General features: G+C 40.9%; 1 protein-coding gene across 2 annotated transcripts in view; it reads right to left on the reverse strand.

Annotated features, from left to right (window-relative positions):
• LOC109883583 (serine/threonine-protein kinase OSR1-like) overlaps positions 1-24,119 on the reverse strand; it is a 37,018-nt gene that overhangs the window by 8,602 nt on the left and 4,297 nt on the right. The window contains exons 2-14 of one of the 2 annotated variants that reach the window (XR_004205791.1): positions 18,262-18,374; positions 17,699-17,807; positions 16,928-17,069; positions 15,837-15,892; positions 15,540-15,649; positions 15,137-15,238; positions 14,819-14,952; positions 14,289-14,337; positions 13,322-13,387; positions 12,628-12,750; positions 12,125-12,154; positions 11,110-11,275; positions 181-233 (exon numbers count right to left, since the gene is read on the reverse strand). Coding sequence is in view for 1 of the 2 variants with exons in the window: in XM_020475612.2 (XP_020331201.1) it covers positions 181-233; positions 11,124-11,275; positions 12,125-12,154; positions 12,628-12,750; positions 13,322-13,387; positions 14,289-14,337; positions 14,819-14,952; positions 15,137-15,238; positions 15,540-15,649; positions 15,837-15,892; positions 16,928-17,069; positions 17,699-17,807; positions 18,262-18,374 (1,239 nt within the window). In the remaining variant the exon portion in view is untranslated. The remainder of the gene's footprint in view (positions 1-180; positions 234-11,109; positions 11,276-12,124; positions 12,155-12,627; positions 12,751-13,321; positions 13,388-14,288; positions 14,338-14,818; positions 14,953-15,136; positions 15,239-15,539; positions 15,650-15,836; positions 15,893-16,927; positions 17,070-17,698; positions 17,808-18,261; positions 18,375-24,119) is intronic. The other variant, XM_020475612.2, reaches the window with a different exon arrangement.

A 24,119-nucleotide genomic window follows, 5' to 3' on the forward strand; every position in this document is an offset into this window, starting at 1 on the left:
TCTGGATTTTTTTTCTCATTTTGTCTGTCATAGTTGAAGTGTACCTATGATGAAAATTACAGGCCTCATCTTTTTAAGTGGGAGAACTTGCACAATTGGTGGCTGACTCAATACTTTTTTGCCCCACTGTAGCAGGAAATAGCTAAAAACACACTAACACAGAGACAGACAGACACTTACCTCTACCAGGCATGAACTCAAATCGGATGTCGTTCAGTTCTTTCTTCAAGTTCCTGGGAAGAGAAGAGTTAGAACTGGTTAGGAGGAGGTCTGGACATTCAGGTTAGGCGGTGTCAACCATTGTCCAATCGTGATTATCTACTCATAAAACATTGTGATATACCCCTATTGGCCAACACTTTTTATTATATAAACCAAGCAACCCAGCTAAAACAGTTGGGCTGGCGCGAAATCGGATGCCACAACTGGACGAAACAAGACAAAACGTAATGTTGAAAGCCTGGACAGATACTAAGGCAAATCTTTTCTAATATTCCTTTCTGGTGGAGCTTGAGCATGGAACAGGTTTGTGTCTATGTGGCACTCACACGACGGAGCAAAGTGACAGTCGACTGATGACGAATGGGCGGTCTTGCCGTAGTGAGTTAGGTTATATATAAATCATGGGCTGGATAGAAGCAAAGTCTGCCGTCTTCAGAACTGGATAATAATTGCTTAATTTGCCTCATCCTCATTTGTTCAACTTCTCATAAAGCTGTGACTGAGAAGATGATTGAGAATGTTATGGGGCTATTCCGCTTCCACTGGTCCAACGGCATCGTGAACTTTACCGAGTACAAGGACATTTTAGCCAAAAACCTGGTTGCCTCTGTTAGGAGGCTGAAACGTAGCTGCAAGTGGGATCTTCCAGCAAGACAATAACCCCAAGCACACATCAAAATCTACAAAGACATTATTAAGTGACCACAAAATCAACATTTTGCAGTCTCCAGACTTGAACCTCATTGAAAACCTGTGGTTTGAATTGAAGAGGGCAGTCCATGCAGGGAGACGAAGAATATTGAGGATCTGGAAAAATGGTGTAAGGGTTCAATGTGTTTTACAATCTCATAAGACATCTTAGAAATGGGCTCAGTGTCAATACCCTCACAAGGACAGAGTTCAACAGTATGGAAACACAAAAGGGCAGTCCATGCAGGGAGACGAAGAATATCGAGGATCTGGAAAAATGGTGTAAGGGTTCAATGTGTTTTACAATCTCATAAGACATCTTAGAAATGGGCTCAGTGTCATTACCCTCACAAGGACAGACTTCAACAGTATCGAAAACAAAAGGTGTCAATAATTTTGGCCCCTATCATAAGTTGTTTTATTACTTGTTGAACAAAATCTCTGAGCAATTGTATTAGTATAAAATATCATTTTCAAAAGGTTTTACATATTCTTTTTAGCTCATCTTTGTCAATAATTTTAGACCCCATTGTATATAAAACAATTAATAGGTTTGGGCTATAAAGGCCCATGCATCTGACAGACAGAGACTGACTGAATATTTTCTGACATTTTGGACTGCTTTAGCATTCTGTATACAACATATTTATTTAAATAGGCTATAGCAAAAAGGAATAAGAAAATGACTCGGTATGTCACTAGTGTGCTGCCCTGCTGTACGGAGGACTTTGGGACAATATATTTCATGATAGATGGAATATGAAAATGAATGTAGTTTTTGTTACTAAAAGTTAAATGACGACATTATAACGAAAACATTAACCTCAGGAGATTTCATAATATGTATGCGTTTACATACTGTGCGTTGGGTAGAAAAGATTAAGTGTGAATATAGTTGTCGAAACTAGATCAGAGTGAAATCCCGATACCTTGTAACGAGCTACGCCTGAGGGAGCCCAGAGAGCCATAAAGACAGTAACGCCCCTTTGTAACCCGAGGGTATAAAACTTGTGAAGTAAGAATTTACAAAGAGACTAAAACGGACCACAGCTGCAGCGTCATCGAAGAGAGTCGAAACCCCACAAACGCAGCTATTGTAAGAATATGTTGAAGATAAATACACAATGCAGAGACAGTGAAAATGGAAACATGACAACACCCCCAACGACGCAATACTTCTGCAGAAATGTAAACTCTCTCCGGCTCAGCAGCAGAGTTTGCTGGATGCTGTCGACGTAAACAAATAAAGTCCCTCTTACGTCCAATCTCAGCTGGTGTACATTTGAAATCCAATGGAATATATGTGAACACGACGGTTAAGGAATTTGCAGTAGTTGTTTTTTTTAGTAGATACAGGTGCTGAAGTCACTGTGTTTCTCAATGTTATGAAGATGAGAGCAGCAGGACTGTGTGGGGGGGGGGGGGGGGGACAGATCTGAAACAAACCAAACCATTATCAATTTCTATTGGTCCAATGAAGATAGATTCAGGAATGGACAGATCAGAACCATGCTATTTGGACTATGAAGAAAAATGTGTGTGGAACTTAGGATATGGAACAAGCATGTAGTTTGAAAACCCAGCCCTAGTCTGTGGTTGACCAATTAGAATTCCTTGCAATAAAACTAGCCAATGGCCAAATAACAAGTATCCTATTTCAGAAGACATATTCCTCCAATGTCTCTAAGTGGAACTCGGTCCACGAAGAGTATTCACCTCCCAGGGTAATAACCAGCTTTTGCCCCTCCAAATAATGCATTTTAGCCTATTCATTGATTGAAAACCAGTCGATGTAGCACGAGAGCTGCTGATACAGCTCAAACAGCTATTTGTTGCTTCTGGAGTGAAACATGGATTTTAAAATCAGCCCAATCATTGTGCAACAATTCTATTTTTTTTGGTCACAATTAAAAATATATATTTTTATTTCTCAACTGGTAATTGAAGCGCAATTACTATTCAAGTGCAAAGGCAATTAGGCATCACACAACTTTGCAATGAGCTGGAGGCAGTATACATTTTGAAAATATATAGTTAATTTTTTTAAACCTAAACATTTTACTAATTATTATGAGGCACTTCTTAACATGCTTCAAAGTATCCTAGTCAAAATCCAACCAAACATGCAGAAAATTATTTTATAAAGACTTTCACATGCCATTGAAACCAGCAAACGTGTTCTCTCATGTTCCATTGGTTTTCAAATGAACATTGTTTCATTGTCCAGTAGCCAAAGGCACAATCCTAGTCATATTAGTAACCCTGCTAGTTGATGATAATCCTAGTCATATTAGTAACCCTGCTAGTTGATGATAATCCTAGTCATTAGTAACCCTGCTAGTTGATGATAATCCTAGTCATATTAGTAACCCTGCTAGTTGATGATAATCCTAGTCATATTAGTAACCCTGCTAGTTGATGATAATCCTAGTCATATTAGTAACCCTGCTAGTTGATGATAATCCTAGTCATATTAGTAACCCTGCTAGTTGATGATAATCCTAGTCATATTAGTAACCCTGCTAGTTGATGATAATCCTGGTCATATTAGTAACCCTGCTAGTTGATGATAATCCTAGTCATATTAGTAACCCTGCTAGTTGATGATAATCCTAGTCATATTACTAACCCTGCTAGTTGATGATAATCCTAGTCATATTAGTAACCCTGCTAGTTGATGATAATCCTAGTCATATTAGTAACCCTGCTAGTTGATGATAATCCTAGTCATATTAGTAACCCTGCTAGCTGATGATAATCCTAGTCATATTAGTAACCCTGCTAGTTGATGATAATCCTAGTCATATTAGTAACCAACCCATGCTAGTTGATGATAATCCTAGTCATATTAGTAACCCTGCTAGTTGATGATAATCCTAGTCATATTAGTAACCCTGCTAGTTGATGATAATCCTGGTCATATTAGTAACCCTGCTAGTTGATGATAATCCTGGTCATATTAGTAACCCTGCTAGTAGATGATAATCCTGGTCATATTAGTAACCCTGCTAGTTGATGATAATCCTAGTCATATTAGTAACCCTTACTAGTTGATGATAATCCTAGTCATATTAGTAACCCTGCTAGCTGATGATAATCCTAGTCATATTAGTAACCCTGCTAGTTGATGATAATCCTAGTCATATTAGTAACCAACCCATGCTAGTTGATGATAATCCTAGTCATATTAGTAACCCTGCTAGTTGATGATAATCCTAGTCATATTAGTAACCCTGCTAGTTGATGATAATCCTGGTCATATTAGTAACCCTGCTAGTTGATGATAATCCTGGTCATATTAGTAACCCTGCTAGTAGATGATAATCCTGGTCATATTAGTAACCCTGCTAGTTGATGATAATCCTAGTCATATTAGTAACCCTTACTAGTTGATGATAATCCTAGTCATATTAGTAACCCTGCTAGCTGATGATAATCCTAGTCATATTAGTAACCCTGCTAGTTGATGATAATCCTAGTCATATTAGTAACCAACCCATGCTAGTTGATGATAATCCTAGTCATATTAGTAACCCTGTTAGTTGATGATAATCCTGGTCATATTAGTAACCCTGCTAGTAGATGATAATCCTGGTCATATTAGTAACCCTGCTAGTTGATGATAATCCTAGTCATATTAGTAACCCTTACTAGTTGATGATAATCCTAGTCATATTAGTAACCCTGCTAGCTGATGATAATCCTAGTCATATTAGTAACCCTGCTAGTTGATGATAATCCTAGTCATATTAGTAACCAACCCATGCTAGTTGATGATAATCCTAGTCATATTAGTAACCCTGCTAGTTGATGATAATCCTAGTCATATTAGTAACCCTGCTAGTTGATGATAATCCTGGTCATATTAGTAACCCTGCTAGTTGATGATAATCCTGGTCATATTAGTAACCCTGCTAGTAGATGATAATCCTGGTCATATTAGTAACCCTGCTAGTTGATGATAATCCTAGTCATATTAGTAACCCTTACTAGTTGATGATAATCCTAGTCATATTAGTAACCCTGCTAGCTGATGATAATCCTAGTCATATTAGTAACCCTGCTAGTTGATGATAATCCTAGTCATATTAGTAACCAACCCATGCTAGTTGATGATAATCCTAGTCATATTAGTAACCCTGCTAGTTGATGATAATCCTAGTCATATTAGTAACCCTGCTAGTTGATGATAATCCTGGTCATATTAGTAACCCTGCTAGTTGATGATAATCCTGGTCATTAGTAACCCTGCTAGTAGATGATAATCCTGGTCATATTAGTAACCCTGCTAGTTGATGATAATCCTAGTCATATTAGTAACCCTGCTAGTTGATGATAATCCTAGTCATATTAGTAACCCTGCTAGTTGATGATAATCCTAGTCATATTAGTAACCCTGCTAGTTGATGATAATCCTAGTCATATTAGTAACCCTGCTAGTTGATGATAATCCTGGTCATATTAGTAACCCTGCTAGTTGATGATAATCCTAGTCATATTAGTAACCCTGCTAGTTGATGATAATCCTAGTCATATTACTAACCCTGCTAGTTGATGATAATCCTAGTCATATTAGTAACCCTGCTAGTTGATGATAATCCTAGTCATATTAGTAACCCTGCTAGTTGATGATAATCCTAGTCATATTAGTAACCCTGCTAGCTGATGATAATCCTAGTCATATTAGTAACCCTGCTAGTTGATGATAATCCTAGTCATATTAGTAACCAACCCATGCTAGTTGATGATAATCCTAGTCATATTAGTAACCCTGCTAGTTGATGATAATCCTAGTCATATTAGTAACCCTGCTAGTTGATGATAATCCTGGTCATATTAGTAACCCTGCTAGTTGATGATAATCCTGGTCATATTAGTAACCCTGCTAGTAGATGATAATCCTGGTCATATTAGTAACCCTGCTAGTTGATGATAATCCTAGTCATATTAGTAACCCTTACTAGTTGATGATAATCCTAGTCATATTAGTAACCCTGCTAGCTGATGATAATCCTAGTCATATTAGTAACCCTGCTAGTTGATGATAATCCTAGTCATATTAGTAACCAACCCATGCTAGTTGATGATAATCCTAGTCATATTAGTAACCCTGCTAGTTGATGATAATCCTAGTCATATTAGTAACCCTGCTAGTTGATGATAATCCTGGTCATATTAGTAACCCTGCTAGTTGATGATAATCCTGGTCATATTAGTAACCCTGCTAGTAGATGATAATCCTGGTCATATTAGTAACCCTGCTAGTTGATGATAATCCTAGTCATATTAGTAACCCTTACTAGTTGATGATAATCCTAGTCATATTAGTAACCCTGCTAGCTGATGATAATCCTAGTCATATTAGTAACCCTGCTAGTTGATGATAATCCTAGTCATATTAGTAACCAACCCATGCTAGTTGATGATAATCCTAGTCATATTAGTAACCCTGTTAGTTGATGATAATCCTGGTCATATTAGTAACCCTGCTAGTAGATGATAATCCTGGTCATATTAGTAACCCTGCTAGTTGATGATAATCCTAGTCATATTAGTAACCCTTACTAGTTGATGATAATCCTAGTCATATTAGTAACCCTGCTAGCTGATGATAATCCTAGTCATATTAGTAACCCTGCTAGTTGATGATAATCCTAGTCATATTAGTAACCAACCCATGCTAGTTGATGATAATCCTAGTCATATTAGTAACCCTGCTAGTTGATGATAATCCTAGTCATATTAGTAACCCTGCTAGTTGATGATAATCCTGGTCATATTAGTAACCCTGCTAGTTGATGATAATCCTGGTCATATTAGTAACCCTGCTAGTAGATGATAATCCTGGTCATATTAGTAACCCTGCTAGTTGATGATAATCCTAGTCATATTAGTAACCCTTACTAGTTGATGATAATCCTAGTCATATTAGTAACCCTGCTAGCTGATGATAATCCTAGTCATATTAGTAACCCTGCTAGTTGATGATAATCCTAGTCATATTAGTAACCAACCCATGCTAGTTGATGATAATCCTAGTCATATTAGTAACCCTGCTAGTTGATGATAATCCTAGTCATATTAGTAACCCTGCTAGTTGATGATAATCCTGGTCATATTAGTAACCCTGCTAGTTGATGATAATCCTGGTCATTAGTAACCCTGCTAGTAGATGATAATCCTGGTCATATTAGTAACCCTGCTAGTTGATGATAATCCTAGTCATATTAGTAACCCTTACTAGTTGATGATAATCCTAGTCATATTAGTAACCCTGCTAGCTGATGATAATCCTAGTCATATTAGTAACCCTGCTAGTTGATGATAATCCTAGTCATATTAGTAACCAACCCATGCTAGTTGATGATAATCCTAGTCATATTAGTAACCCTGTTAGTTGATGATAATCCTGGTCATATTAGTAACCCTGCTAGTAGATGATAATCCTGGTCATATTAGTAACCCTGCTAGTTGATGATAATCCTAGTCATATTAGTAACCCTTACTAGTTGATGATAATCCTAGTCATATTAGTAACCCTGCTAGCTGATGATAATCCTAGTCATATTAGTAACCCTGCTAGTTGATGATAATCCTAGTCATATTAGTAACCCTGCTAGTTGATGATAATCCTAGTCATATTAGTAACCAACCCATGCTAGTTGATGATAATCCTAGTCATATTAGTAACCCTGCTAGTTGATGATAATCCTAGTCATATTAGTAACCCTGCTAGTTGATGATAATCCTGGTCATATTAGTAACCCTGCTAGTTGATGATAATCCTGGTCATATTAGTAACCCTGCTAGTAGATGATAATCCTGGTCATATTAGTAACCCTGCTAGTTGATGATAATCCTAGTCATATTAGTAACCCTTACTAGTTGATGATAATCCTAGTCATATTAGTAACCCTGCTAGCTGATGATAATCCTAGTCATATTAGTAACCCTGCTAGTTGATGATAATCCTAGTCATATTAGTAACCAACCCATGCTAGTTGATGATAATCCTAGTCATATTAGTAACCCTGTTAGTTGATGATAATCCTAGTCATATTAGTAACCCTGCTAGCTGATGATAATCCTAGTCATATTAGTAACCCTGCTAGTTGATGACAATCCTAGTCATGTTAGTAACCCTGCTAGTTGATGATAATCCTAGTCATATTAGTAACCCTGCTAGTTGATGACAATCCTAGTCATATTAGTAACCCTGCTAGTTGATGATAATCCTAGTCATATTAGTAACCCTTACTAGTTGATGATAATCCTAGTCATATTAGTAACCCTGCTAGCTGATGATAATCCTAGTCATATTAGTAACCCTGCTAGTTGATGATAATCCTAGTCATATTAGTAACCAACCCATGCTAGTTGATGATAATCCTAGTCATATTAGTAACCCTGCTAGTTGATGATAATCCTAGTCATATTAGTAACCCTGCTAGTTGATGATAATCCTGGTCATATTAGTAACCCTGCTAGTTGATGATAATCCTGGTCATATTAGTAACCCTGCTAGTAGATGATAATCCTGGTCATATTAGTAACCCTGCTAGTTGATGATAATCCTAGTCATATTAGTAACCCTTACTAGTTGATGATAATCCTAGTCATATTAGTAACCCTGCTAGCTGATGATAATCCTAGTCATATTAGTAACCCTGCTAGTTGATGATAATCCTAGTCATATTAGTAACCAACCCATGCTAGTTGATGATAATCCTAGTCATATTAGTAACCCTGCTAGTTGATGATAATCCTAGTCATATTAGTAACCCTGCTAGTTGATGATAATCCTGGTCATATTAGTAACCCTGCTAGTTGATGATAATCCTGGTCATTAGTAACCCTGCTAGTAGATGATAATCCTGGTCATATTAGTAACCCTGCTAGTTGATGATAATCCTAGTCATATTAGTAACCCTTACTAGTTGATGATAATCCTAGTCATATTAGTAACCCTGCTAGCTGATGATAATCCTAGTCATATTAGTAACCCTGCTAGTTGATGATAATCCTAGTCATATTAGTAACCAACCCATGCTAGTTGATGATAATCCTAGTCATATTAGTAACCCTGTTAGTTGATGATAATCCTGGTCATATTAGTAACCCTGCTAGTAGATGATAATCCTGGTCATATTAGTAACCCTGCTAGTTGATGATAATCCTAGTCATATTAGTAACCCTTACTAGTTGATGATAATCCTAGTCATATTAGTAACCCTGCTAGCTGATGATAATCCTAGTCATATTAGTAACCCTGCTAGTTGATGATAATCCTAGTCATATTAGTAACCAACCCATGCTAGTTGATGATAATCCTAGTCATATTAGTAACCCTGCTAGTTGATGATAATCCTAGTCATATTAGTAACCCTGCTAGTTGATGATAATCCTGGTCATATTAGTAACCCTGCTAGTTGATGATAATCCTGGTCATATTAGTAACCCTGCTAGTAGATGATAATCCTGGTCATATTAGTAACCCTGCTAGTTGATGATAATCCTAGTCATATTAGTAACCCTTACTAGTTGATGATAATCCTAGTCATATTAGTAACCCTGCTAGCTGATGATAATCCTAGTCATATTAGTAACCCTGCTAGTTGATGATAATCCTAGTCATATTAGTAACCAACCCATGCTAGTTGATGATAATCCTAGTCATATTAGTAACCCTGTTAGTTGATGATAATCCTAGTCATATTAGTAACCCTGCTAGCTGATGATAATCCTAGTCATATTAGTAACCCTGCTAGTTGATGACAATCCTAGTCATGTTAGTAACCCTGCTAGTTGATGATAATCCTAGTCATATTAGTAACCCTGCTAGTTGATGACAATCCTAGTCATGTTAGTAACCCTGCTAGTTGATGATAATCCTAGTCATATTAGTAACCCTGCTAGTTGATGACAATCCTAGTCATGTTAGTAACCCTGCTAGTTGATGATAATCCTAGTCATGTTAGGAAAATAAATAATCAACATTTTATGCTTAACGTTCTTATCTGTTGCATGAACCTCATTGCTTTTTTTTGTTTTGGGGAAGTAGCCTAGGCCTAGTAGCTGTGTGTATTACGCTATATCAGATAGGAGAAGAAATGTTACGCTTTCTTTGCACAGGAAAATGTTTGCGTTTTGTAAAAACATGTTTTACTTTATTTAACTAGGCAAGTCAGTTAAGAATAAATTCTTATCTTCAATGATGTTCTACCCCGGCTAAATCCGGACGACGCTGGGCCAATTGTGCCTCGCCCTATGGGACTACCAATCACGGCCGGATGTGATACAGCCGGGAATCGAACCAGGAACTGTAGTGATGCCATTTGCACTGAGATGCAGTGCCTTAGACCACTGCCACTCATGATTGCAATTCTATTACACTTTATATGACAGGAGACATTAACAGAATATTTTTGGGTAGCCTACTCTGCTGACGCTGACAAACAGAAACAATAAAAACAACATTGTCTGATAAATTGGGGCGGCAGGGTAGCCTAGTGGTTAGAGCGTTGGACTAGTAACCGGAAGGTTCCAAGTTCAAACCCCCGAGCTGACAAGGTACAAATCTGTCGTTCTGCCCCTGAACAGGCAGTTAACCCACTGTTCCTAGGCAGTCATTGAAAATAAGAATTTGTTCTTAATAACTGACTTGCCTGGTTAAATAAAAAGTAAAATAAAAAGCCTATGAAAGGGGGAGACCCATCTAACCTGGAGGAGGAAAATATTGTCCAAAAACAAACAAAAGTAGCAATGACCCAATGATAAAGACAGTGAATATGCACACTCACCAAGGATATGGCTGATGTTCTCCGCTGGTGCCAATACTTTTCCCTCAAATAAACTGAGAATTTTGATAACTAAAAGACAGTCTTCTCATTGTCTCTATACAGCAATAGCCAAACTTTTTTTCCACGATTGTGTATTTTTTTATATTGCAATATTCTTGGCTGGGTCTCTCTGCTTTTCACTGACGGTCGCAACTCAACAATCATCTATTTGGTCCAAATTGAGGGCCCTTCCGGCTGTATTTAAAATAATCCACAGCATTGGGTGGGTGGACGCCCTAATCAGGTTATGCAACCAATGCATATATGTCTGGTGAATTTCTTAAATGTCCGGTCAATTCAAATGCTGCCAGTATAATGTCTGGTGCCACATTTTCCTAACGGAAACAATGTCACCCACCACTAGATGCGTACCTCAACCTCAACACCAGGCTGATGGGGACTTTGGTGGCGGCAGGGTCCTGGGCTACAGCGTCTCCCTGGGTAAGGATGGCCTCAGCTGGCTTGTCGTGCCCTGCCCCTCCTGGACGGAGCAGACTGGGAGAACCATCCTCTGGAGGGAAGATCTGAGGTGGACCAGAGATAAAGAGATAAACTCATGCTGTATCAGAAAGAGATTAATCCACATTTTAACGTGAATGTGGTTTTGGTTGTCAACCTTGTGGTAATATTACCAAAGCTACCTTTCAAGGGATACTTGGGATTTTGGCAATCAAGCCCTTTATCAACTACCTCAGCATCAGATTAACTCATGGATACAATTTTCGACTCTGCATCCAGTATGAAGGGAGTTAGAGGTAGTTATGCGAGCCAACGGTAACAAGCATTAGCGCAATGACTGGACGTCTATGGTAACTACTAGCATGCTAGAAGTTACCCATAGACTTCCAGTCACTGCGTTAACGCTAGGCACGCAAAGGCATAAAAATTGGTATCCACTGGTTTATCTAACTATGGGGAAGTAGATAAAGGGCTTAATTGTCAAAATACCAAATTATCCCTTTAAGATGAAGGCACATATAAGTCACACTGGATAAGAGTGTCTGCTAACTGACTAAAATGTAAATGCAAAGCCTTTTTACACTGTATACTCTCAGGCCATGATGCTGTCAGCCCTGGGCTAAGAGCAGTGTGAACATGGCTATAGATACTAATGCCAAGTCTTACAATGCATTATGACTGCACCATAATACATTGTATACCTGTATGCCTTAAGCGAAGTGTTATGACATGATCTGCATGTCCATACACTTTTTTTGGGAGAGAGCAGATTAAAGAGTTAGATCAGGTCTTTGGCAATGATTCTTCTAATACAATTTCATACAAAACTAAAGCCGGCCAGCATCCTATTGTTTCTGCAATGAACAGATGAAAGGTTTTTAGGTGTTCTGATTTATAGCAACACCAGGGCTTACCTCAATGGATCCATCTTTCACTCTGGGAGACTAGAATGGGATACGACACAAAGATTAACAGACCTCAACAGAACATGCAATGAAGGTTTTCCCGCCCCACAGAATAACAGGTTGATTGATTGACGAGTCCTAGGTGGCATTGAACCACGACAGGACTTAAGGTTACAGCTAGCAGACCTGGGTTCAGATAGAATTTAAAATAATCAATATCTGTGCTTGATTGAACTTGATTGGTACAATGAAAACAATAGTTGCAAGAGTGTAAACCCACTCCAGGCAGACTAGAGCAAACCATAAGGGATGGTTTCCCAGACACAGATTAAATCTAATCCTGAACTAAACAGCACTTCCGATGAACATCTCCATTGAGAATGCTTTTTAGTCCAGGACAAGGCTTAATCTGTCTGAGAAACCGTCCCGAAAGCTTAGTATTGTAAAGATTTTCAATAGTATTTGAACGTAGGTCTGATGGTCTAGGTTAAGGGTAACTAGGTTAGTCTCACCCTTAGAGCTGCCACGGCTGCCTGGCCCTCCTCACTCTCCATATCCAGCTCATCATCACTCCACTCCCACTCCCCGTCTTCTGTCTTGTGGAGACGACCACTGGAACCAGGCACACGGCGCACCTAAACACACTATTTTATCTTTAGCATGGCATTGTGTGGTTTGGAGTTTAAAAAAAAACATACCTTGGACCAGTCCCTCGAAATCATGTACACAAACCTTTAATATCGTAAAACCATAGACACAAAATGCAACATTTCCCTGCCATACTGTAGGCCTACTGCTGTACATAGCAGGAAAGAAGTCATTATGTTAAAGCATGATGTGTCTAAGTAGATTCCTGTGTTTGATGTCACTATGTACACTAACCTGGAATGAGCACTGGGGCCTGTTCGGGAGGCTGTATCGCTGAATAACATTTTTATAGAACTGCATTGTGTAGAACAGCTATGACTACTGCTGTACATAGCAGGAAAGAAGTCATTATGTTAAAGCATGATGTGTCTAAGTAGATTCCTGTGTTTGATGGCACTATGTACACTAACCTGGAATGAGCACTGGGGCCTGTTCGGGAGGCTGTATCGCTGAATAACATTTTTATAGAACTGCATTGTGTAGAACAGCTATGACTGTGTGTCATGTAGAATTCCACTGTGTGAGTATGCCAAGGGTTATAATTTTGTTGTCTCGTACCCTTTTGGATCTGTCTCCTATCGATGGACCTTTCTGAAGGAGCTTCTCTTCCAAGTATTCATTATTCTGCATGACAGAGACAGACAGACAAGATTAAATCCCATGACGACATGGTTCTATTTTTCTTTGCAACAGCAGCCACCCGGGCTCCCGAGTGGCACAGCAGTCCAAGGCACTGCATCTCAGTGCTAGAGGCGTCACTACAGACACCCTGGTTCGAATCTAGGCTGTATCACAACCGGCCGTGATTGGGAGTCCCATAGGGCGGCGCACAACTGACCCAGCGTCATCCGGGTTTGGCCAGTGTAGGCAGTCATTGTAAATAAAAATCTGTTCTTAACTGGCTTGCCAAGTTAAATAAAAATAATATTTGTCAAAGGTATTACATATTACGGATGCACATACAGTGTACAAAACATTAGGAACAGCCGCTCTTTCCATGACAGACTGACCAGTTAAATACAGGTGAAAGCTATGATCCCTTATTGATGTCACTTGTTGAATTGTCTTCAATCAGTGTAAATAGAAGGGAGGGGACATGTTAAAGAATGATTATTAAGCCTTAAGACAACTGAGAAGTGGATTGTGTACATATGCCATTCAGAGGGTGAATGGGCAAGACAAAATATTGAAGTGCCTTTGAACAGGGTTTGGTAGAAAGTGCAAAGTGCACCGGTTTGAGTGATTCCAGAACCGCAACGCTGCTGTGTTTGTTTTGTTTTTTACACGGAACAGTTTCCAGTGTGTATCAAGAATGGTCCACCACCCAAAGGACATCCAGCCAACTTGGCACAACTGTGGGAAGCATTGGAATCAACATGAGCCAACATCCCTGTGGAACGCTTTTGACACCTTAGTGTAAAATGAAAAAATTGAGGCTGTTCGGATGGCAAAATCGTGCGTAACTCAATATTAGGTAGGTGTTCCTAATGTTTTGTACACTCAGTGTATATACAGTATGTCTTACCTTTGCTTTAGTGAAGAATTTATGCTTTAGCAGCTCAGCAGCAGTTGGTCTGAAAGACAGAGTGAGACAATTCTTTACTACTCTGCAGGACCGTAAACGCACCATGGAGGGAAGAGAATCCACTCAACAAAAAAAATGGGATTAAGAAAAGTTGAGACGCAGAATAAGATGACTAGGTGAATAATAATAATAGCTGCTTTCTGGTGTGCCATACAAAGGACAACGCTAACTTGTGGAAATTCTCTGATTACCAGAATCACATTTGTTAGATTAGGGTTGAAGCAAAAGCCTGAAGGGGGAAGCTTTCCAGAAATACTCCTGCGCTATACCCATCTCAGATCAGTTACATAGTCAGTGGTCCGATGTGACTCAGTTGGTTAGACCGTGGCCCCTGCAACGTCGGGGTAGTAGGTTCAATTCCCACTGGGGCCATATACTAAAATGTATGCAATCACTGTACTGTAAGCCACTTTGGATAAAAGCATCTGTTAAATGGCATACATTGTATTATGTGTGTTTGGGATAGTCACCTTTTCTCAGGCTCCTTCTGTAGACAGAGTGAGATCATCTTCCTGAAGGACTTGCCATACTTCTTCACCATCTCCTTGTCCTGGATGCCCGTCTCCAAGCAGGGAGGGTCATTCTGCAGGGTCAGCATCAGCACCTACACACACACACACACACAACACCAGGTCATGACTAGGTTATTACACACACAACATGTAAGACAACATCAGTTGGCAATTGAATTCATATATATTTAGCCAGGATAGTCACAGAAAATGATTTTCAGGGGGATAAAGATGACACTGCTTCCACATCTTTCCAAGTAAATGTGTATAAATCACCTTCATAGGCGGATATTTATGATATGGGGCAGCGCCTGTAGCTAGCTCGATGGCTGTGATCCCGAAACTCCAGATATCTGCTTTGTAGTCATAACCTCTGACCTGAGGAGAGAGGAAGAATAATTGTAAGATATCTTTTGAAATATCTTCTAAAAGAGCATCTGTTCTAACAGTTAGACAGATAAAATGGTAGCTGACAAACAATCACGACACAATAAAGTGCTTGTAATTTCTCAAAAGATCTGAAGCAAGAGGAAATTGTGTATGTCTCCACTACGCTCTTTGGAGGTGAATTAGTTTTCATCTAGAAGTTAGATCGAAATAGAAGATAAGGAGAGTGATAGCGAAGGCAAGAGATAGAGAGAGAAAGAAAGAAAAACAGAATGAGGATTGGCGCACACACCTGCTCCATGACCTCTGGGGCCATCCAACATGGCGTTCCAACAAATGTCTTTCTGACCTTAGTTCTGGTCATATCTCCCCCCGCCGCTAAGAAGGCACTCACACCAAAGTCTGGGATAGACAGAAGGGAGGAGAGAGGTGAGAGTTGGTAGATAGAAAGATCAGAGAGATAGGCAACCAACCAATAGACTTGTTCCAGAGGAGTAAATACAAGGAAGGTTGTATAATTTGTATTAGGAAAAACAGAAGTAAATAAGCTTAAGGGAGTTGGGGTCTTAGGACACATGACCATCCATACCTGCGATTTGCACAGAGCCATCATCCCCGAGAAGAATATTACCAGCCTTCAGATCCCTGTGAACAGACAAAAACAGACTAACCAGATGAATCAGTATCAGGAATCGCCTTTAAATGAAACTAAACTAAGCAGTAGGTAGTACTAAAACAGAGTCATTATCCTGTGTGTCTGTGGCCTGTTTGAGCTGTAAACCAGAAACTATATTTGCTCCTGATAAATGCACTCCATAAATCTGAGCCAAACATGCTGATCAGTGCATACTACTAAAACGGAGTCATTATCCTGTGTGTCTACGGCCTAGCTGAATGGCACTGTGGTGCTTCAGCTGGATGACAGATCAGAGCCTGTTTCAGTAGCCCGTTTCATCTTTATGACACTGTGGTGCTTCAGCTAGATGACAGATCAGAGCCTGTTTCAGTAGTCCGTTTCATCTTTATGACACTGTGGTGCTTCAGCTGGATGACAGATCGACAGACAACAACAGAGTTACACAATGTATATAGACTTTTTTTTCTACTGTGTTATTGACTTGTTAATTGTTTACTCCATGTGTAACTCTGTGTTGTCTGTTCACACTGCTATGCTTTATCTTGGCCAGAATAAGGTGTTGGCTTTAGGGATGATCAGTGAGATACACCTGCTGGAGCGCGTGCTACGGGTGGGTGTTGCCATCGTGACCAGTGAACTGAGATAAGGCGGAGCTTTACCTAGCATGGACTTGTAGATGACCTGGAGCCAGTGGGTCTGGCGACGAATATGTAGCGAGGGCCAGCCGACTAGAGCATACAGGTCGCAGTGGTGGGTGGTATAAGGTGCTTTAGTAACAAAACGGATGGCACTGTGATAAACTGCATCCAGTTTGCTGAGAAGAGTGTTGGAAGCAATTTTGTAGATGACATCGCCGAAGTCGAGGATCGGTAGGATAGTCAGTTTTACTAGGGTAAGTTTGGCGGCGTGAGTGAAGGAGGCTTTGTTGCGGAATAGAAAGCCCACTCTAGATTTGATTTTAGATTGGAGATGTTTGATATGAGTCTGGAAGGAAATCAAGTTTAGGTTAAAAAAAAACTACCAAAAAAACCATGTGACTGCACCTGTGAATCTGCCCATTCTTATGCAGGTACTCCAGTCCTCCCAGGACCTCTTTAAGGATGGTGGCTATGGACGACTCATCCAGCACCCCAGACTTATGCTCCCCACGAGATATGATGTGTTTAATGATGTCCAGTACTGAGCCTGACAAAGAAAGATTGAGAGAGAGAGAGAGAGAGAGAGACGGAAGCAATGAGAGGTCACTATTAGTTAGCTGTAGGATTCAACATGCGTCATAGGAGGGTGAACAGTAAAATCATGAATTTCTTGGTCAAGTCCTTTACTTCAAACGTCTAGTTATTTAGATTTTGTGATCAGAAATAGCTATCACACACATGCACGTTTCATTACAAGCAAAGGTAGACCCCAGAATATATAGAGATAAAAGAAGGTGTCCATAACAGGCAGCAGGGACAGTCAGGGCTGAGTTGCTCTATCCCTCATCTATCTCTTGGCAGTGTTACTGCACGCCAGGAGGATGGACAGTACTAGGCTGAGAGTCAAGGCCACAGCTGGAGAAAAGCTGCTGCTCTGTGGCCAAAAGAGCTTGGTAAGCAGGCACCTGGGATGGAGATGGGGTCTGGTAGTTCAAGAACAAACTTCTATTTCAAATACAATTTCATTACTAATATCAACACTATATTAACAGTCGAGCTGGCAACAACCTGGTATCAATCTCAATTCCATGTCATCCCAATCGTGCCATCCCAGGCAGTTTGAAAGGTCAGTGCAGGGGCAACCATTAGTAAATGTATTCTAACAGTAGTACTTACCACCACTGAGTAGCCTCATCACCAGCCACAGCTCGTCCTTCACTACGAAGGATGTGTAGTAGGACACGATGTTGGGGTGGTGGCACTGGGACATAGCCTGGATCTCTTTCTGCAAAAAAAGGAAGAGAAAGAGAGAGAGAATCTGAGAGGACTGTAACAGTCTCAGCAATGCAGTCATAACGTCTTTCCCTCTGATTTTGTGTGTGTGTGTGTGTGTGTCTGCTGCTGCACTCTCACCTTTTCCAGCCCGTTCTCTACAGCTAGCCTATACCAGAGGCCATATTGTGAGATTTTGACAATTCATGTGACTGTGGGTAAATAGATAAAGGGCTTCATTGCTAAAATATCACACTATCCCTTTAAGAGGGCTTGCTATCAAATTATTATCTAGTATTTATTAGATAGTGTTGATTGCTATACTGTCAACTCCTGAAAGACATTGTGCTCTAAACATGTGAGTGCGTGCATACCTGTCTGTCTGTGTGTGTTTGCGTGCATGTGTGTGAGCATATCTGTGGCATGTGTCTGTAGTGAATGAGTGTGTGTGTGTGTGTGTGTGTTACCAGGAGCTCGTCCATACTGGTCTGACACTTCTCCAGGTTGATGCGTTTAATGGCCACCCTCTCCTTCCTGGGCTCACAGTAGGCCGCCTGCACCACAGCCGTGGCACCACTCCCTGAAGAGGAAAAGTAGGGGGAAGAATTAGAATGTAACACACATGCAAAGGGAAGCCAGTGGCACCATTACCTGGGACACACCACTGTTGGGAACACCTAAGGGTTTAACTAATCGTAATGTTTTGTTACCAAACAACTTAAACAAAAACCGGGAGAAAAAAAAAGAGAGAAGAATTCAAATTAGATGGCAACACACTCATTGGACAGGGAAACCATCAGGTTTTAAATGAATGTTCAATTTCAACAAAACCAAGAGGAAGACCGAGGGGGAAGAACGTAACACACATAGGTAAACCATGAGGGTTTAAATTACAGTAGCTAATCATTTAACTCCCGTGTTTGACAACTAAGAGATATAAATAAATCCAATTGTAAAATAGTCTTCTCTTTTTAGTCCTAGACATGGCTCAAATTACAGGACCTGACCCGACAACTACAACAAAAGCCAATAAGAAGTCAGTTGGGGAAGAATGTAAGTTGCACATTTATAGGAAAACTAACTATCTACAGTAATGTTTCAATACTCAACAACAAGTCACTATAACACCCCTGTATTTACAACAAATAAATATTTTATTTTAAAATGTAAACAATTAGTAACAAGAGCAATAAGGCAAACCTCTAATAATAACAACAACAATCAAATAATAATACAAATATATACAGTACCAGTCAAAAGTTCAGACACACCTACTCAATCTTGGGTTTTTCTTTATTTTTACTATTTTCTACTTTGTAGAATAATAGGGAAGACAAAGCTATGAAATAACACATATGGAATCATGTAGTAAGCAAAAAAGTGTTAAACAAATGAAAATATATTTTATATTTGAGATTCTTCAGTAGCCACCCTTTGCCTTGATGACAGCTTTGCACACTCACTCATTCTCTCAACCAGCTTCCTGCTTCATGAGGAAGTCACCTGGAATGCATTTCAATTAACAGGTGTGCCTTGTTAAAAGTTAATTTGTGGAATTTCTTTCCTTCTTAATGCATTTGAGCTAATCAGCTGTGTTGTGACAAGGTAGGGGTGGTATACAGAAGATGGCCTTTTACCAAATAGGGATATGTCCATATTATGGCAAGAACAGCTCAATTTAGCAATGAGAAATGACAGTCCATCATTACTTTAAGACATGAAGGTCAGTCAACATGGAACATTTCAAGAACTTTGAAGGTTTCTTCAAGTGCAGTCGCAAGAACCATCAAGTGCTATGATGAAACTGGCTCTCATGCGGACCGCCACAGGAATGGAAGACCCAGAGTTACCTCTGCAGCAGAGGATGAGTTCATTATAGTTACCAGTCACGGAAATTGCAGCCCAAATAAAAGCTTCAAAGATTTCAAGTAACAGACACATCAACATCAACTGTTCAGAGGAGACCGTGTGAATCAGGCCTTCAAGGTCGAATTGCTGGAAAGAAACCACTACTAAAGGACACCAATAATAAGAAGAGACTTGCTTGGGCCAAGAAACACGAGCCATGAACATTAGACCGGTGGAAATCTGTCCTTTGGTCTGATGAGTCCAAATTTGAGATTTTTGGTTCCAACCACCATCCATGTCTTTGAGAGATGCAGAGTAGGTGAACAGATTATCGCCGCATGTGTGGTTCCCACCGTAAAGCATGGAGGTGTGATGGTGTTGGGGTGCTTTGCTGGTGACACGGTCTGTGATTTATTTAGAATTCAAGGAACACTTAATAACAAGCATGACTACCACAGCATTCTGCAGCGATATGCCATCCCATCTGGTTTGCTCTTAGTGGGACTATCATTTCTTTTTCAAGAGGACAATAACCCAACACCCCTCCAGGCTGTGTAGGGGAAATTTGACCAAGAAGGAGAGTGATGGAGTACTGCATTAGATGACCTGGCCTCCACAATCACCCGACCTCAACCCAATTGAGATGGTTCGGGATGAGTTGGACTGCAGAGTAGTGTTTCCTCTGCGTAAGTGTGGGCATGCGCCACGGCAGAATCATTGCCCCACACAAAAAGAAACATCCATGTCTACCAAACATAGTTTCAATAAAGTTCCGTAAACCACATTTGCTTTTCTTGGTCAATAAAAAATCTGTCTGGGTTCAACACAGTTCTGAAGGTTATTTAGCTCTGTGAGGTAGCCTGCAACTCAATAAACACAGTTTTGAGGGTTATTTAGCTCTGTGAGCTGTGGCAGGTAGCCTGCAACTCAAGAAACACAGTGTGCGAGTGACCAGTGTTCGATAGAAGCTCTGCGGCGCGAAACACAATTCACTTGAATCACCACAGAGTGCACCTTCGTGAGAAACTGCAAGAAAGGTACGTTAGCTTGCTTGTTTGACTAACATTAGCTAGCCAACTACACAAGCTAGCTATCACATAAAAGCTCTAACATAATTTAGATCTATAATATTGCTGCCACAATTGTAACGGCAATAAGCTATCCAATATCCACAAGTATGTTGAGGATAGAAACATGGTTAACATTACTAGTCGAGCAAGTTAGCTAGCTACTTCGTTTGGAACTGTATCAAGTGCAAGCAAGATAAATACATTTATCGGACCTTGATTAGATTTTTTTCCTCAGATGAGTTTATTGAAGTATTTCCAGCCACAGCAGCGAAAGAGAAAGAGGGAGCAGGGACAAGAGTGTCAGGTAACGTCACCTTAGCTTGCTATCGTCAAATCCGCCGGAATTAAATTAAACTTTCTTTAGTTCGCTAACTCTTTAAAAGCTTAAGCTATCATTTTATAACAAGTGTATGGCTTACTATACGCAGAAGAAACACTTCTATGTGGTCCAACTCATCCCGAACCATCTCAATTCGGTTGAGGTCAGGTGATTGTGTAGGCCAGAGAAGAGGCAGAATCCCAGGAGTAAGGTAGGAATGCATGAGGGCCAGAATGGAGCTGAGAGGAGAGAGCCAGGAGGGGAGATGGAAGGAGAAAAGGAGAGGAGAGCAGAAGAAAGAGTAGATAAAAGGAGAGTGGTGTAGGAGGATGAGGAGGAGAGGAGTAAGGCCAAGTGTGCACCATAGGCAATCCGAATGGGACCCAAAGTGGCTTAAAATTTACAGACTGACCCTGTGGCTATATAATACGCCACATGGTTAGTCAAATTTCCTTTAATTAGGCTAGGGGTAAAAATGTTTGTGCAAATTTAGTCTGTACCAGTCTACAGCATTATGTGAAGTGTTGTAATACTTGTTAATACTTGCCACCAGTAATTCCACTAAACTACACTCTCCATCCCGTCTAGGAATGTTCTGCCGCCTGTGCCATCAACATAGGAAGGATGCTAAGAGGGGTGTGTCAAAGCACCCTTTTATTGAAATAGGGGCCCAGATTCATCAGTTGGACTTGTCAGTAGTCCCCAGATCCTCAAAAAGTTCTACAGCTGCACCATCAAGAGCAACATGACTGGTTGCATCACCGCCTGCTATGGCAACTGCTCAGCATCTTACCGTAAGGCGCTACAGAGGGTAGAGCGTACGGTCCAGGACATTACTGGGGCAAGCTTCCTGCCATCCAGGACCTATATACTAGGCGGTGTCAGAGGAAAGCCCCAAAAATTGTCAAAAAGACTCCTAATGCTCTCATGCAGGTTTCAGTGTTACTTGCCTTGAAGCGTGCATAGAAGCAATTTTGCTCGTCTGGTAGGCTTGTGTCACTGGGCAGGTCGCAGCTTGCCTTTGTAGTCTGTAATAGTTTGCATGCCCTTCCACATCTGACAAGCGTCGGAGCCAGTGTAGTACGATTGTTCGAGCAAGGGTTGCCTTCCAGAGAGACATCAGAGATTGTAACATTCTCTGTTTCACGGAAACATGGCTCACTCGGGACACACGTTATCAGAGTTGGTACAGCCACCCGGTTTCTTCACTCATCGCACAGACAGAAAGCAACATCTCTCTGGTAAGAAGAAGGGAGGGGGGGTATGCCTTATGACTAACGAGTCGTGGTGTGATCATAACAACACACAGGAACTCAAGTCCTTTTGTTCACCTGAACTAGAATTCCTCACAATCAAATGCCGACCACGTTATCTACCAAGAGAATTCTCTTCGATTATAATCACGGCCGTGTATATCCCCCCCAAGCAGTCACCTCGACAGCCCTGAAAGAACTTCATTGGACTCTATGTAAACTGGAAACCACATATCCTAAGGCTGCATTTATTGTAGCTGTGTATTGTAACAAATCTGAAAAGAAGACTGCCTAAATTTGATCAGCATATTGAATGTACGACCTGGGCTGGCAGCATTCTGGATCATTGCTACTCTAACTTCCGCGACGCATACAAAGCCCTCCCCCACCCTCCTTTCAGCAAATCTGACCACGACTCCATTTTGTTGCTCCAAGCCAAAAGACAGAAACTAAAACAGTAAACTCCCATGCTCAGGTCTGTTCAACGCTGTTCCGACCAATCTGATTCCACGCTTCAAGACTGCTTCGATCACGTGGACTGGGATATGTTCCGCATAGCCTCAAACAACAGCATTGATGAATTCGCTGATTCGGAGTTTATTAGCAAGTGCATCGGTGATGTTGTACCCACGGTGACTATTAAAACCTTCCCCAACCAGAAACCGTGGATTGATGGCAGCATTCGCACAAAACTGAAAGCGCGAACCACTGCTTTAAATCATGGCAAGGAGACCGGAAACATGACCGAATACAAACAGTGTAGCTATTCCCTCCGCAAGGCAATCAAACAAGCCAAGCGTCAGTATAAAGACAAAGAAGAGTCGCAATTCAACGGCTCAGACGCGAGAGGTATGTAGCAGGGTCTACAGTCAATCACGGATTACAAAAAGAAAATCAGCCCCGTCGCGGACACCGACGTTTTGCTCCCAGACAAACTAAACAACTTCTTTGCTTGCTTTGAAGACAATACAGTGCCACTGACAGGGTCCGATACCATAACCTGCGGGCTTTAGTTCACCGGTGCCAACGTCAGGAAAACAATTAAACGTGTTAACCCTCACAAGGCTGCTGGCCCAGACGGCAGCCCTAGCCGCGTCCACAGAGCATGCGCAGACCAGCTGGCTGGCTGGCGTTTACGGACATAATCAATCCCTATCCCAGTCTCCTGTTCCCACATGCTTCAAGAGGGCCACCCTTGTTCCTGCTCCCAAGAAAGCGAAGGGAACTAAGGGCATGCACTTCCACCATCATGAAGTGCTTTGAGAGACTAGTCAAGGACCATATCACCATCCACCCTACCTGACACCCTAGACCCACTCCAATTTGCTTACTGCCCCAATTGGTCCACAGATGACGCAATCACACTGCATACCTATGTAAGAATGCTGTTCATCGATTACAGCTCAGGATTTAACATCATAGTACCCACCAAACTCATCATTAATCTCAAGAACCTGGGTCTCGATCCTGCCCTGTGCAACTGGGTCTTGGACTTTGACGGGCCGCCTCCAGGCAGTGAGGATAGGAAACAACATCTCCACCCCGCTGATCCTCAACACTGGGGCCCCACAAGGATGCGTTCTGAGCCCTCTCCTGTACTCCCTGTTCACCCACGACTGCGTGGCCATGCACGCCTCCAACTCAATCATGAAGTTTGCAGACGACACTACAGTGGTAGGCTTGATTACCAACAACAAAGAGACGGCCTACAGGGAGGAGGTGAGGGCCCTCGGATGGTGTCAGGAAAATAACCTCACACTCAATGTCAACAAAACAAAGGAGATGACAAAGGAGATGATCGTGGACTTCAGGAAACAGTAGAAGGAGTACCCCCC

The sequence above is a fragment of the Oncorhynchus kisutch genome, linkage group LG27 (genome assembly GCF_002021735.2).
Source record: "Oncorhynchus kisutch isolate 150728-3 linkage group LG27, Okis_V2, whole genome shotgun sequence".
Lineage (NCBI taxonomy): Eukaryota > Metazoa > Chordata > Actinopteri > Salmoniformes > Salmonidae > Oncorhynchus > Oncorhynchus kisutch.